The sequence below is a fragment of the Papaver somniferum genome, chromosome 6 (assembly GCF_003573695.1).
Source record: "Papaver somniferum cultivar HN1 chromosome 6, ASM357369v1, whole genome shotgun sequence".
In the NCBI taxonomy this organism is placed as follows: domain Eukaryota; kingdom Viridiplantae; phylum Streptophyta; class Magnoliopsida; order Ranunculales; family Papaveraceae; genus Papaver; species Papaver somniferum.
Window position 1 is genome coordinate 127574617 of NC_039363.1, and position 17050 is coordinate 127591666.

The following is a 17050-nucleotide window of genomic DNA, read 5'->3' on the forward strand; positions in this document are numbered from 1 at the left end:
CACAGTATCGAGCAGATTTAGGATAGTTGTAACAAGTTGGTGATCTCATTGATTTCTTTAAAAGATGACTAGAGCATCAAAGAATGATCTTAGACAAATTTATATTGTAGCAACTGCTAACTGGTGATTATTTATTTTTGAGATGGACATTATCAATTCTTATCGTCACCGTTACATCATAATCATAGATCAAAATCGTAAGCTACAAAGCATCGCCTATTAAAAAAGCCTACAATTTCACAACAAATTTTCATTTATTTGGGTTGAACTCTTCTCATCCAACCCATCTGACCCCTTCGCTGATGATCACATACGAGATCCTATCCACATTCTTTCTAATAAACACGAGCTTTTGGAGGGATTGTATCCATTTCATCATCTAATGTGTTCATATGAACTGGCCTGTAATCAAGCCTGACCTTCTCATTCTCCCAATACCTACAAGATTAATAACGACCATTCGTTTAGAGAAAATAATTAGAAAAATAAAAAAGATAAGTGTTTGTCAGCTTTTCAAGAATCAACCAACAAAATGCCTCAATGAAAACCGATAGTCCATAAGAAATTGAAAAGTTGTGACCCTAAACGAACGGTGAGTCTGACAAGTAAAATGAAAACTCACCCCACAGTGTGCTTCATCCAGGTCACATCATCCCTTGTCTGGGAAAGAAGAGAAAAGAAAATGTTTCAGAAGAGTTGGTACATGATGATAAATGCATCCAGGAAATATAAGCATCGAATAAGAAATCTTACACTGAAATCTTCACGGGCATGTGCTCCTCTGCTCTCCTTTCTAGCTTCAGCAGAGTGCATGGTAACACATGCATTTATGAGAAGGTTTTCTAATTCAATCGTTTCAATCAAATCAGAATTCCTGCAACAAAAAATCATATTCATCATCAGACTCATAGAGAAGAACAGATTTGCAACTAATGTCGCCAAGAATGATGAGCACGTTCTTACCATATCAGACTTCGATCCTTCAACCCAACATTTTTAAAGCTGTCCCATGTTTGGTCAATTAACTCGCAACCTTGCATAGAAGAGCAAGAAAAGGAGAACATGAGAATCAAAAGGTGGTCAACAGCTTCAAGATAAGGCATTAGCTGAGTATGTTTAATCAACGAAAACGTCATTTCAATTGTCTACCTTCTGCTAAAGTTTCCTGGGTACGGAAAACAGCAGCATTATTTTGCATCACTCTTTGCATATTCAGACGGATCTTTGAAGTCGGCAGTGAACCATTTGAGTTCCTGAGTTTATCCAGCCATTCAATGGTTTTCTGTCCAGCATCACTCTCCAATGGTTTTTGTGGCGCACCTGCAATATACAAAGTAAGCTTATAATACTGAATCAAGAGGACAGAACTTGCAAGTCACGAGAAAGGCGAGTAACATATTTATAACATGAAAAACTTACCTGGCTTTTGGATCTCGGCAACTCTATTTGCACAAGCTCGACCAAAAACAACAATGTCTAGTAAAGAGTTTGCACCGAGTCGATTAGCCCCATGGACAGATGCACATGCCGCCTCCCCAGCAGCCATTAGTCCAGGAATTACTGAATCTGGATTGTCCCCTTTCACGGTAACAACCTATACGTACCAAATACATCAATCTTAAAGGGATCTATATACAGAACATGACAGGGCATTTAAATCAAATCAAAATTCTCTTCAAAGACAAAAATGACGTTCTATCTTTACCTCTCCATGGTAATTTGTAGGTATACCTCCCATATTATAGTGAACAGTAGGTAACACTGGGATGGGCTCCTTGGTGACGTCAACACCCGCAAAAATGGCAGCTGTCTCTGAGATACCTGGAAGTCTTTCCTTCAGAACTTCGGGGGGTAAGTGGTTCAAGTGGAGATAGATGTGATCCTTCAGCGGTCCTGTAATTGGCAGCACAGTCAGAGAAAGTAAAAAAATTCAAAAGAAAAAAAAAAGGAGACGCGGGTCTTTGGACCCAACTAATTAGCAACCAAAAAGAAACTGCAGACATTTAATGTGATCATACAACATAGCTGTTCAATTTGATTATTCAACAAAGAGCACAGAGCAAATGATTATGAATAATGTCAAAATTTGCACTCCATGAACTGAAGAAGAGGAAAAGATAGAGCGAACTTGTCAGTGATTAGGAAGATTAAAGAGAAAGAATATGTAATTATAACGTACCTACACCACGGCCGTCCCGAATTTCCATGGTCATAGATCTTGAAACAACATCTCTTGATGCAAGATCCTTAGCAGTTGGGGCATATCGCTCCATAAAGCGTTCACCTTCACTATTTCTAAGGATACCACCTTCACCTCGAGATCCTAAACATCCATACAACACGAGAGAATGGGTACTCAAAAAACAGCATCAAAATGTATGGACTGTTTACTTAAACAAGCTATATCTTCTTGATCTCCATTGTAGAAATTCCTAAACAATCCCATTTAAAGTCACAACTATTTATGTTGGAGAACGTGAATTATGATCGACAATCAAATTTGAGGACAGTTAAAAGTTATTGACAACCTTCAGTAATGAGGCAGCCAGCACCATATATACCCGTGGGGTGGAACTGCACAAACTCAAGATCCTGCAAAATACACAACCTAATGAGATTAAAAGAGAACAAAAACATCCAGTGAGATCTACTAACAAGATATCATACAAATTATTCTGTCTCTGCAAAACTAGCGTACAGACCTGAAGTGGTAGCCCAGCACGTGCAACCATGGCATTTCCATCTCCAGTACATGTATGAGCTGAAGTTGCTGAGAAGTATGCTCTCCCATAACCCTAATAAAAACACAAATCGGAGAATAATTAGCAAGATTTCACAATTATAAGATGAGGTAATGTGAAGAAGTATAGGTACCCCGGTGGCCAAAATGGTAGAAGCAGCTCGGAACCGATGCAGAGTCCCATCCTCCATATTTAGTGCAATTATTCCTTGGCAAGCACCTGAAGCATTGTTTGCAAACCCAGAATTATGAGAAGACAGTTAAACCAATTTTTCAATTGTAAAGTAAAATCTTGATCTGCAAGGTGACCCTCGCCCATGCTAGGTTGTTATTAAGGGACATGAAAAGCTGGGCCAACGATAACAAAGCACCTCTACTAGATGTGGAAAATGGATGCATCCTACTTACCACTACTGTCCATTATAAGATCCAACGCAAAGTATTCCACAAAGAACTGTGTGTTGTGCTTCATTGCTTGACCGTACAGAGTGTGCAGCAAAGCATGGCCAGTCCGATCAGCGGCACATGCACAACGGTAGGCCTGACCACCTGTAATACAACATAAGAAGCAGGTTCAGAAAACCTTAAATAAAAGATTCAAGACATCATAGAAAGAAAACATGCACCATAAATACCTTTCCCGAAGTCCAGACTTTGACCACCAAAAGCGCGCTGATAAATTTTTCCTTCTTCAGTTCGAGAAAATGGTAATCCATAATTTTCTAGCTCTATGACTGCTTTTGGTGCCTCCCTGCACATGTACTGAATAGCATCCTGATCACCTACAGTAAGTCAAGAGTGCTAACATGTTAACACCATAAGAAACAACTCAAGGTGGTTGTTATAATTTTAAAATACCTTTATATACAGATATAAGATCGTAAACAGTTACCCAGTTAACTACAACATCATAATAATGTGCAAATTGGCCAAGACTAAAAATAAACCTCACTAAGAAGTTAAACGTACACTAGTTTTAATTTAACACTTACCTAACCAATCACTTCCTTTAACTGTATCATACATGTGCCACCTCCAATCATCTTCAGACATATTCCCTAGCGCTGCATTTATACCACCCTGCACTAGCTCAGATTAGTAATATACTCAAGTATCTATATTCTGGAAAGATAGGAGTTAATAGATGAAGCTATTACACCGCAGCTAGTTTGATAAATCTAGCCAGTAAGAACATTGAACAATTAAGGAAAGACGAATAAATCAAGCAAAAAGCACGATAAAATGAACAAAGCATGATAGAGTATAAAAAATCTATAAAAAAAAACGGGAATGGGTCCTATAGTTTCATCCCTAAAGGTGAGTAACTTATGCTTTGAAGGAAAAATAGTATTACTGGTCCAACTATGTGACTGCAATACCAATCAGTTCAATTTTTTCCTATCTTTCACACAGCAGACTAAGAAAAACATCAGCCTGTAAGAAGACCGGCTGCAGAAACTACCTTCACTAACACAGCCATGTCATGTAAGTGCACAAGTTGTGATGTTCCAGAAAAACAGAAAAAGGTCCATCTAGATTGGAGAGGAAATAAATAGAACGCTACAAACCCAATGACAAACAGAAATAGAATCACTACATCAATGAAGTAATATTGGGATTACTCATTTCAAATCCTAAAGAACTAGCTGCTCCCAATAAACAAAATCTACTGGAATAAAACAATGCCGATCAAATACGGAACAGGAAACGAATTTACACAATATCAGGCTCATACAGATAAGTATATCACAGATGACGTCGACAACATTCCTTATTAGGTAAGCATGAATTACTAATTTGGTACACATATTACATACGATGAACAAACCAAATTAAAACAAAAAATCTGAAACCCTAAGAAAAAATAAAAACGAATACCTGTGCAGCGACTGTGTGAGAACGTGTAGGGAAAAGCTTGGTAATACAAGCAGTATTAAATCCATGCTCGGAAAGCCCAATGGCTGCTCTAAGTCCTGCACCACCAGCTCCAACCACAACCGCATCGTACGTATGATCAACAATCGTATATCCTCCTGTCTGTTTTCATCAAATCAATCAAACAAACAAAATCAGCAACCAAAATCTCAAATCTAAATTTCCAAATAATTCCAGATTGAAATAAAAATGATTAAAAAAACTAAATTCGGATAAGAGTGAAGAGATAATTCCCATACTGATTCAGTTGAGAGGAATCTTGAAACTAAGGGTTTAAGAGCTTCATTTGTGATAGATCTCTTTGATGAAGAAGATGCAAAACCTAATCCTCTTGAAACACAGCGCCACATCTCTTTATTTTTATTTTCAGTTTTCTCTCTCTCGTTATCTCTCTGGTTTCTGATCTCAGAGATCACAGAAAGTTGTTCAGGGGAATGGGAGAGAGGTACATATAACGAGACCGCATTAACTTAAGTTGGGACTCCAAATATGATTGGCCTAGTATTCCAACTAAAATACACACTAAATCGAGTTAAATTACAAAATTGGTACACTTATTCTGTTTAGACCATAAAAGTTAGGCCTCGCAAGCTCGAAAATGCTGATGATTTGGTAAATATGGTCATGACTCGAGGGCATTTTCAGGTAGTAGTATAATAAAACTTCCGTTTATGGAACTCCTTGTGGAAGGCAGTGGTACTGGTAATATCCACGCTTACACAAATTATTCAAAGTTTTGTTAGTGGCTAAAACATTGGTTTCGCGTCTTTTCTAAATGGTCTACCCCAACTTTACTCATTTTTCTCTCAATCTTCTTCTTTCGCGCGCTGAAACATTAAATTCATGAAAATGGAGTTTTACATTAGACCATCAATAAAAAGAAAGAGGTTTACATTATTCCATGGCAATGTGGCGGGCAGGCACAAACATGCATGATTTATAAAGATCTTTTTTTTATAAACAACTTTTCATTAATAGGATTTCAAGGTTACAATGAGTTTAAGATCGAAAATAAGAGAATACAAAGTAACAAGAACGTGCCATTAGAGTACAATACCGAGAAATCCGACAAGAGAAAGAGAAGGATAACAGGAGTAAGACAAATACAAGTATGAATATGATCCGATTAAATCAGAAGAATGATGGTTTTTCTCGGAATTAAATTCCAACCATTTAGTTTGTTTTTCTTCTTTAGAAAAAAATGCTCCCAAAGTAGGAGTGATTTGCTCAAATCTCTTGGAAATAGTGATGAAGCTTCCGTCGTCAAAAAGACCACCGATGAAGATTTCGTCGCTGGATAAGTTGATGATGAAGATTCCGATGAAGAGTTCATCGCCGGAGACAACAAAGATGGAGATTTCGTCGTTGGAAAGCATCACTATTGATCTTAGAACCCAACCCAATAACCCAAAATCGCCATTAAAGCGAAGATAAATCTCAAAAGAGTAGATAAAACCACCAAAACGATGTAGATAAGAAGAAAACATAATAAAAACTAAATTAATCTACTAACTAACCTAGAAAGCAAGGAATAGTGAAGAAATCTGCTCAGATCTAGTCCATTTAAGTAGTGGTGGAACTAGGTAGAGAGAGGTCGTTTTTGATGGTTTTGTTGGAGAAGAAAAAGGGAAGAGAGAGGAAAGAACTCTTTCATGCATGATTTATAAAGAGGATATCATTATTTGTGGGGATGATACTATTTGAGTAATGATGGAACCATTATTTGTGGGGATGATACTATTTAAGTAGTGGTGGAACTGGGGGATGGCTGAGTGCTCCAGCCACCCCAAATCGGCCAAATCTATAAACATCATTCTTTAGAAATTTAAAATTTACCCCGATGAATGTTTTTAGCCCACCTATGCGTTGAATCCTGCTTCCGTCGCTTAATTTGAAGGATCGATATTTTTTTTTAATAGGAAAGGAAAATTTTCATTATTTTAAATCAAATTGGAATACATAATTTTTCATTTATGAGATTCTTGAGCGACCCAGGCCCCCAATATTTGTCACTACTAATAATTCTACCCTCTTTAGACAGAGTGTCAGCCACAACATTTGTATTTTTTTGCACATGGGTATAACCCCAACTTGTAAAACTTTTAAGCAGATCTAAGCAATCTAAAATGACGGAGTTGTTAGCCCATCCAATAGTGTCTAGTACATTTTTTATTGCCTTGACTACATTAAGAGAATCACCCCATAAGTGCATATACTGAATGTTGGAGTTTCTTGCTCATTTTATAGCTTCATAAGCAGCCAACGCTTCAGCTTGATCCTCATCTCCAGCTACTCAAAGCTTGCTCCATGCTCATTCAAAACTACCGGCATCATTAACCATGATTATACCTATGCCCATTGATTTTTTAACTTTTAAAAAAGAAGCATCAAAATTGACTTTACGGAATCTAGTTCTAGGGATTATCCATCTAGCTTCAACTTTAGGTATTGAAGATGAGCATTATGAACAGTCTATTGATTAAGGTGCTCGTTCCACTCATTCAGTTCTTTTTGAATATGACTCAGTAACCTGGTAACCTGCAAATCAGCGCTTTCAAATACAGTTGAATATCTGGCCATAATATTGTACCTGCAAATATGATTCATATTAATGGGATGAACAAACCAACTTTCAATCCAGTTTCTTAAATTTCTTCCTGCTATCATACTTGCAAAGTTACTTTCTTGGGAAAACCATATAGTTCTGGTTACAGGACATTTGATAAATAAATGATCTTAAGATTCGGGTTCTGATTTACGTAGGGGACACGAATCATTTATGTTCTGCACATGCTTAGATAGCCTTTCATTAACAGGTAAACAATCGTGGACACATTTCCATAATAAATGAATGCTTTCCAAAATTTTAACCAAGAAAAATTTAATTGAGTTGCACTGTCTACTGCAGCATTTCCTGCATCATTAATCACCATGTAAGCTGATTTGACAGAAATGATACCATTTTTGTTATGGTCCATCTCAACCTATCACTTCCTGACTTCGATATTCTAATTTTACTGATTTTGTCTACAGTTTACTGTCAAAACAGCATATGTAAAATGTCTGTATTCTAGATTTTTTTGTTCCTGAATTATCAACTGGTCAACAGTTTCCATGTTGCTTGATCTAGACCTATCACTGACCTTGTGACTCAAGTCTGTGACGCATTTATCATCTCATATAGAAACACGTTTCTCATCTCCTATTTCCCAACAATAATGCTCCCTTATGATTGCAAGTCCCATACAAATTCCTTTCCATATAAAAGATCAATGTTCATAGACACGATGCAAAGGATTAGTATTAGCAAAATATTTGTGTTCCAAAAATTTTACCCGAGGAGCATTTGGTTCATGTAGCATTCTCCAAGAAAGCCTAATAGGCAAAAAATATATTCATATCAGCAGGTTTTTTAAGTCCAAGTCCTCCTAACACTCTTGGTTTAGTCACACTGTCGAACTTTCTAAGATACAAACCCTTTTTATATATGGGTTTTGTTATCTTGTGCACCCATGCACGAGATAAGAGCCAATCATTGGCATTGGAAATGATAAATACCAATAAAAAAATATGATAGATAATATGTTTTGCATCGGAAAGGCTGCTAAGTGATGAGAATCTAGAGATCCTAACATCGACCGTGTCATAACAGTCTTAGCTGGCTGATTAAGACGCTTATTCTTCCATGTAGCTAGTCTACCATGAAAGTTCTCCTCCGAATGAGAGAATGTCTTCATTTTATCTCTGTAAATACAAAGAGGAGCCCATAAATACTTATCATTAAGTGCTAGTTTTTTAATATTCAACAAATCGAAAATATTCACGTTGATTGAATTATCTAGTTCTGAATTAAAAGCAATACATGATTTTTCAAAATTAATTGACTGACAAGAATAAACATTAAAGTCCTTAATTATACTTTCTAACTGCCAAGCATTTGCATTGTTTGCTTTTGTGAAAATGAGACAGTCATCAACAAAAAATAAATGACTTATTACTGGACTATCTCTGGTCAATTTAACGCCCTGCAACAGGCCATTATTCTCAATATTTATACGTAATCTTGAGAAAGATTCCATACAAATAATAAACAAGTAAGGAGACAAGGGGTCTCCCTTTCAAGACCCCTTGTGGGATAGAAAACCTCACATGGTGATCCATTTAGTAAAACAGAAGCAGAGACAGTGGAAACACACTTAAACACCATATTACACTAATCCTCATGAAATCCAAGATTTTTAAGAGTTGCATCCAGAAAACCCCACTCAATTCTGTCAAATGATTTTGACATATCAATTTTGATAGTCACCAGACTTTTTTTTATTAGCTTTACACTTTCTCATATTATTAGAAAGCTCATGAGCAAGTACAATGTTATTTGTAATCTGTCTGGAAGATAAAAAAAGCTTCCTGATATAGGCTTATAAACTTATCCATAACTTTATTAAGCCTAGCATATAAGAGTTTAGAAACTATATTATAAGATACATTGCTTAAGCTAATATGTCTAAAATCAGAGGCAAGTTTGGGGTAATTAGATTTAGAGATTGAGAAGATGAAACTATGATTCATCTGTTTCAACAAGTGTTTTGAATGGAAAAAGTCTTGAACCATTTTAACAGTATCGTCACCAACATCATCCCATATTTGTTGGTACAAACCCGTGGAATATCCATCTGGGCCTGGAAAGGTCTATGGTTGCATTTGGAAAACAATTTTCTTAACTTCATCATGGGAAGGACACCTAATAAGGGCCTCATTATCTTCAGTAGTAATGCAAGGATTATTTCTATCAAGAAGAGAGTCGAGACTAGGGGGTTAGAGGTACTACTGATATGAGAGAAGTTGTTAGAGCATTGCTCGGTCAAACTCGCATGCGTTGCTATCTCAAGCATGTTTGTCAATGTTAGTGATCAAAACTATAAGTCTTGATTTCTAGCATATTTGTAGATGTCTCGGACTAGGACATAGATAGTGTAGTTGAGCTTAAATCTCTCGACGTTCATCTCTTGAAGACGAAAAACTACTAAGGGGAGCTTGTGGAACTTCTTCGACAAAAGGTATGTGGATACTTGAACTTATTTATCACTTGGAACGTCTATTTCTACTATCTCCTGTATTGAGACATAAGTCGTGTTACGATATAGTTTTTTCTATACACATTTGAGATTTCGAGCTGAGTATATCTCGCTTACATATTTCTCGAAATATATGTTGGTAAGCTTTCGCTTCGACCAAGTTCATCTTATATCATGAGAAAATTGTCGAGTAACATCTTACATGGTTTTTTTGATACAATCATTTGGTGTAAGAGTTGGAAGGTTTCAATTAGGGGTGTCAACGGGTCCGGGTCCTCCCGGGTATCACTATACCCGGATCCGGACCCTACTTATAATGGTCGGATCCGGTTCCTAACGGTTCCGGGTCCGGTTCCTAAACTTGTGGACCCAGAACCGGACCCGTTTAAATACCCGGGTACTCCGGGTACCCATTGGGTCTTAATAAAACTATTTAAAAAACCTCAAAAACTTAATATATTTCTCTTTTTGGCTTGGATTTAAGTAATTTTTATAAAAATTTATTATTATTTCTTATTAATGTACTAAATAAAGGTTAAATGTAAGAGAAAAAATTTAAATGAGTAAAATATCAAAGCTAAAACTAGCAAAAATACTTGTAATTTTGCTAAAAACATGAATAAAAGAATGAATAAACGGGTACCCGATACCCGCGGGTACCCGACGGGTATTATCCGTTTGGACCCGTTTAAATTCGGGTCCAATCGGGTAATTACCCGCCGAGTCCTAAGTAGCTAATGGGTCCAACTTTAGGACCCGAAACCGGACCCAAATATACCGGGTCCGGTTCCGGTTCCGGGTAATGGGTACCCATTGACAACCCTAGTTTCAATAATGATTATTTCAATATCTTGAAAATTGCTTTATGCTAATAGTGTGTGAAAACGGCTATTGACATTATAAAAGAATGTTTCGATGATTGAAATAAAGAGTTGCTGATGTAACCATCTTTGGATATAAGCATATATAGTGTGTTCGCACATTAGTGTATAAGTCCATAAACCGGAATCCAAGAGTATGCATATGTATGTATACGAAATTGGTGAAGGAGACAAGTTAAGTATGTGTACCCGTACGCATACTGGCGGAAGTTCTCGAACCGAGAATTTCTGCTGAGTTTGGTTTTGGCAAAACTCTTAACTAGTCACCTTAAGTATGCATACCCGTACGCATACTGGAGGAAGTTTTTGATCCAAAAATTTCTGCTGAGTTTGGAAACTTTACAAACTCAAAAACCGGTTGCTTAAGTACGCATACTTAAGCTGGTTACTTTGTCAAATCGGTCAGGTCCATGAACTTAAACATTTAAATCATAAGGAATGCTATCTTTGCAAACTGTGGCTGTAATGTTCATGATTGATTCAAGTGAATCAAACCGATTTGATTTCAATTGTGTTTTCTGAACATTTGAGCAACTCTTTAACTAGTTTAATTTGAGTCATTTGAACTAGTTAGGGTTAAGATGAATAAGGTTGATATGAGAGTAATCATATGGCTAACCTCGGTTAACTATTTGTGAACCAACATGGTGTACACGTTTAGGTACGGTTATAAACCTAAATGAGGGTACATTTAATTTGTCTGTGACAAACTAAGTTCGATCTAACGATTGAAAGATATTAGCTTGTTTGAATCAGTTTTTTCATTTAACGGTGATTATTGAATGCTTTGTTATCAAGGTAACTTAGATTGCAAACCCTGATTTGAAAACTATATAAAGGAGAACTCTAGAAACTTGGAAACCTAATCCCCACACATCTTGTGCGTTACTAGTTGCATAACTAGAGTAGATTCTCCTTTAACCTTAGGTTTCTTCTCGAGAACCTGTAGGTTAACGACTTGAGGACTTCATTGGGATTGTGAAGCCAGACCCAACTATTATCTTTTTAGTTGTGTGATATGATCTTGCTGTTTCTATCGTGTTGATTACAATTGAAATAATTGGCTCGAGATTTTATATCTCCGATAGGCAAGATAGAAAAGTAATCACAAACAAATTCGTCTCATCGTTTGTGATTCCACAATAACTTGTTTCGCTAGTCTATTAAGTTTATTGTGAGGTGATTGATAATACTAGGTTGTTCTTCAGGAATATAAGTCTGGTTTATCAATTGGTTCCTATTCACCTTGATTTATCAAAAGACATAACAAAAAGTCTTTGGTATTTTTGTGGGAGACAGATTTATTCAATCTTATAGACTTTTCTGTGTGAGACAGATTTGTCTATCAAGTCTTCGACTTTGGGTCGTAGCAACTCTTAGTTGTGGGTGAGATCAGCTAAGGGAATCAAGTGTGTAGTATCCTGCTGGGATCAGAGACGTAAGGAGCGCAGATGTACCTTGAATCGGTGTGAGATTGATTAGGGTTCAACTACATTCCAGTCCGAATCTAATTGGTAGTAGGCTAGTGTCTGTAGCGGCTTAATACAGTGTGGTGTTCAATATGGACTAGGTCCCGAGGTTTTTATGCATTTGCGGTTTCCTCGTTAACAAAATTCTGGTGTCTGTGTTATTTCTTTTCCGCATTATATTTTGTTATATAATTGAAATATCACAGGTTATGCATTAAGATCAATCAATTAGAATATCCAACCTTTGGTTGTTGATTTACATTGATTAACGCTTGAACATTGGTCTTTGGTACCATTCAAGTAACTCCTTTTATATTCAATCAGGCTCGCAGATTTCTATTTGCTGATTGCGGATTGAATTAAGAGTTAGAGATATTATACTCGTTGATATACTTTAATCTAGATTGAGTCTGACTATCTAGTTGATTCTCTAGAAAGTGTATTGGAGTAAGTCCTCTCAGATTGCCAAACGAATTTGTGGTTGTTAGACCCCCACATTTTCAATTGGTATCAGAGCAGGAAAACACATTAAAGACTTCATAAATCTGTGTTTGTAGCGATCTTATATGGACAAAGGTGCTATCTCTATAAATGTACCACCATCTTCGATGGCTCTAATTGCTTATGGTGTAAAATTGATATGCGTGCCTTTTTTCAAGCGCGTGATTTTCAATCATGGGTTTATGTAGTTAATGGCTATGATGCTCCCGTTATGGATGTAGGGAATGTGAGTGTTCCAAAGAACATTGGTGAAAACAATGCTGCCGAGATACTTGCTGCAAAGAAAAACTCCGACGGTTTGAATGCCATCATACATGCCATTACCCCAGATTTTCAGCACCATGTGACTACGTGCACTAGGTATAAAGATGCTTGGGATATCTTAGAAACCGTATTCGAAGGTAATACCAGTGAAAAGGAATATAGGCTTCAAAACCTTAATTCCGATTGGGAAAACCTCCGTATGGCGGATGAAGATTCATTTGATGAGTTTAATCACAAAGTGTTTTAAATTTTTAATGCATCTTTTGCATTGGGTAAGACTATTCTTGAAAAGGATATTGAGATGAAAATTCTAAGATCGCTGCCATCTAGATACGATTCTAAGAAGCGTGCCATCGTTGAAGGAAATAACCTTGATGTTCTTTCCATAAACACGTTGGTTGAAAAGCTAAAGATGTTTGATCATGAGCACACATCCAAAATCTGAAAGGATGTTGCCTTCAAAGCACAAAAGAACACTAAATTACTTGACAAAAGTAAAAGTTTTTATGTCTCTGAAGATGATCTTTCTGAGACTGATTCATCAGATGAAGATCTTAACAAATCAGTCTCTATGATCACAAGATAGTTTAGGGATCTTCTATTGAAGAGAAGTAAACGGTTTCAAGAGATAAACCTAGGTCGTCAGTTAAACCTCACAATCGCGTTCCTTTTAAAAACAGGGATGCTGACGAGGCTGGTGACGAGGATATGCCACAATGCTTTAAGTGTAAAGGTTTTGGTCATTTTGCGAATGAGTGCCCAAATCGTAGAAAATACACTGGAAACAAAGGTCTTGCTGCAAATCTTGATGAAATGTCTGATCACCATGATTCCAATGAAGACGAAAAATCAAGTGTTGCACTTCTTTGTGAAGATATCGATTTTGATAACTGTAGCAATACATAAATCAATCTTGATATTCTTCCAGAAAGAAACTCAACCAATCTGGAAGAAGAAATTAACCTTTCTGTTGGAAACTCTTGTCTGATTTTTCAGGTTTCACTCTGTGCCTAGCATCTTGTACATCTCGGGAGTCCGAATCAGCATATCCATTGACATATTCTTATTGTTCACTCAAGGGTCATGAAATTTCAAAGCTCAAACTTGTTCAAAAAACCGCTGAGGTATGTAAGATTTTATCCTCTTCAAAGAAGTTGGTTTCCAAAGATAGGTCAAGATCACTAGAGAAAAGAGTCTGGTTTAAACACTTTGATAGACGGGGATCTATGAATTCCTTTCAAAAAGGTCATGGTGGACAAATTTTTGTTCACCACAGCACAACTTAATTGTGTTGTTCTTGTGCATCTTGTCTCATGTGCCTGATTAAAAGAGACAAGAACTTGCACACCTCAGGTTTAAAAAGAAAAAACAAACCTTTTTGTTTTGCTTTTATTCAGATTTGTTGTATGATTTGGAATTCTTTCATATCTAATTGATATTGGAAGGAACCTCCATGTTTATCAAAAGAGGGTTATTCTCGGGTATTCCACTCTCTTTAGGGTCGTGAATCGAGTGTGCATGAACCTGTGTGGTTAAAAGGTTCCATAACCCCACATTCCTTTTTCCTTCTCTGAAACACTTCTTCATCCCAAGACTTCCTGTTGAGGTTATATTGTGATTTCCTCTCACAAACCCATACACGTATGGAGACTCCAAGCATCATGTGTTCTGATGGAAAAGATGTTAATATGATTGTTAAGCCATCAATCATGAAGTAAAAAGAAAAATCTTTGTTGCCTCCAACTTTGAAAAGAAAAAGAAGGAATGTGAGGAAGCCAAGAGTTGTTCCTTCAAATTCTCAGAAGTTTTCTGATGTTCTTGAAGAGTTGAAGGAAGCAAGGAAGGAGATTCAGCAAATAAAGGCTTTTGTTGTGAGAACTCTCGAAATTCAGAAGGCCCTGGTTCGACATCATCAGCCTAGAAGGTTCGTTGGAATCGACTCCTTTCTCCATGAACCTTAAGTAACTATGGCTGTTGACGACAAGGAGTTCGGGGATGATAAAGAATTATTCAGAGGTCTCAATGTCTATTAAATCTTCTTTTTGGTTTTTAGAAGAATAACTAGGGTTTGGAATATCCATTATTGTGAGTACACATAGCTATGTCCAACGATTTTCATCTTCATTGTTTTTAGATTTATCTATTTAAATTCTAAAGTATTTTTTGGAAGATGATTTTTTCAATTTTAATCTTTATGATTTTATATATTGCAAATTGTTATGGGATATGTTGTTTCCGTCCGTGAACCTGTGACTGTCCCATACCTGTTCAAAAGTTATCTCTACTATGTCGATATGAATGTATTGATGGAAGATAGAATGAACTTTTGACATTACAAAAGTTAAAGCCTTTTATGTCATGTTTTGATAAAAAGAAAGAATAAAACTTTTGTTTACAAAGATTAAGTCTATGATATGTCATTGTGCAAATAGTGATGAAAAATAGAATGAATCCTTGTTTATTCCGCAGTATTTGGTCGATCTCCGGTCCACAATCTTTGTGCATATATTGTGTTGTTCCATAAGGTTTTTTTATGTCGAGCACAATCGACTGAGTTTTTCAATCTTATGATTAACTTAGTTGTTGCTTTGTAAGGTTCCCTATGTCGAACATGATCAACTAAATTAATCATTTTCTTTTGGTTATTTTAGTTGTTGCTCTATAAGTTCGCCATGACCAATTAAATTGATCGCTTTTTGTGGTTAATTTGGTTGTGTATTCCAATTGAATTAATCATGGGTTTTCTTGTGATTAATTTGGTTGTTATCTTTCGATTGAACTAAATATGGGTTCTCTTGTGGTTATTTCAATTGAATTTTTTTTTGGATACAAATTCATGTTTTCATGTGATTTGGTTGTCCAAAGAAATCCTTCTTTTCTTGTGAAAGTAAGGTCGCCTTTGTTGTTCCTTCGGGGATGACATTTTATGGGGGAGAGTTCTTTTGAACTTGTGCTTAATTGCCAAATCTTTGTGGGGAGTGCGGCTGTGGAATTTTTATGGGTTATCTTGTACCTTCATTAACTCCTTGATGAATGCATTTAGCTTCGACTTTATGATTGCATCTAAATTTGTTGGTATGTTAATACACCTTTTGGTCATGATGTATCTCCGTGAAAATTTCATTAGGATCCCACTAATTTTCGTACCTTTGCCAATTTTTTTGACAAAAAGGGGGAGAATTAATGTGTAGTTCACACTACAAATACATATGGTTTACGGATCATTATGTAAGGGGGAGTGGTTTTCATGTTGAGATATTATTGACTAAGGGGGAGTGATGTATATCACCATAGCGTTATTGTCAAAGTTGTGATACAATTGAACTTTGATGTTGTATAATAATACTATGACACTGTATAACAATGATTGAGAGCATTTTGTTTTCTCATTATTATAGCTACGGATCTTCAACAACTGTGATGCTGAACTTACAACCTTTAGGATCATGGAGTACTTGGAAGTGACGAAGATTTCGAGTCGCGTTGAAGATGCCAAGGAGATCAAGCATGTGGATAAGAAGGTACATTTTTATCTTTTTTATAATCCATATGTATTGATAGTTTTGTCACTAAAATTGAAAAAGGGGGATATTGTTAGAGCATATGCTTGGTCAAACTCGCATGCGTTGCTATCTCAAGTATGTTTGTCAATGTTAGTGATCAAAACTATGAGTCTTGATTTCTAGCCTATTTGTAGATGTCTCGGACTAGGACATAGATAGTGTAGTTGAGCTTAAATCTCTCGACGTTCATCTCTTGAAGACGAAGAAATACTAAGGGGAGCTTGTGGAACTTCTTCGACAAAAGGTATGTGGAGACTTGAACTTATCTATCACTTGGAAAGTCTATTTATACCATCTCCTATATTGAGACATAAGTCATGTTACGATATAGTTTTCTCTATACACATTTGAGATTTCGAGCTCAGTATATCTCGCTTACATATTTCTCGAAATATGTGTTGGTAAGCTTTCGCTTCGACCAAGTTCATCTTATATCATGAGAAAATTTCCGAGTAACATCTTACATGGTTTTTGTGATACAATCATTGTGTAAGATTGGAAGGTTTCAATAATGATTATTTCAATATCTTGAAAATTGTTTCAATGCTAATAGTGTGTGAAAACGGCTATTGATATTATAGAAGAATGTTTCAATGATTGAAATAAAGAGTCGATGATG

The 17050-nt window shown here is 36.3% G+C and overlaps 1 protein-coding gene across 1 annotated transcript; it reads right to left on the reverse strand.

The window, feature by feature from the left end:
• Positions 1-23: 23 nt before the first annotated feature.
• On the reverse strand, positions 24-5122 carry LOC113289232 (succinate dehydrogenase [ubiquinone] flavoprotein subunit 1, mitochondrial-like). The gene is made up of 16 exons (XM_026538433.1): positions 4915-5122; positions 4619-4777; positions 3733-3820; positions 3376-3522; positions 3149-3289; positions 2875-2960; positions 2703-2795; positions 2529-2592; positions 2180-2323; positions 1706-1893; positions 1420-1594; positions 1150-1320; positions 964-1033; positions 754-874; positions 623-660; positions 24-438 (listed from the first exon to the last, which is right to left on the reverse strand). Exons 1-16 carry the CDS (start codon positions 5023-5025, stop codon positions 336-338), a joined length of 1899 nt encoding a protein of 632 aa, XP_026394218.1. The 5' UTR covers positions 5026-5122; the 3' UTR covers positions 24-335.
• Between the last annotated feature and the right edge of the window lie 11928 nt (positions 5123-17050).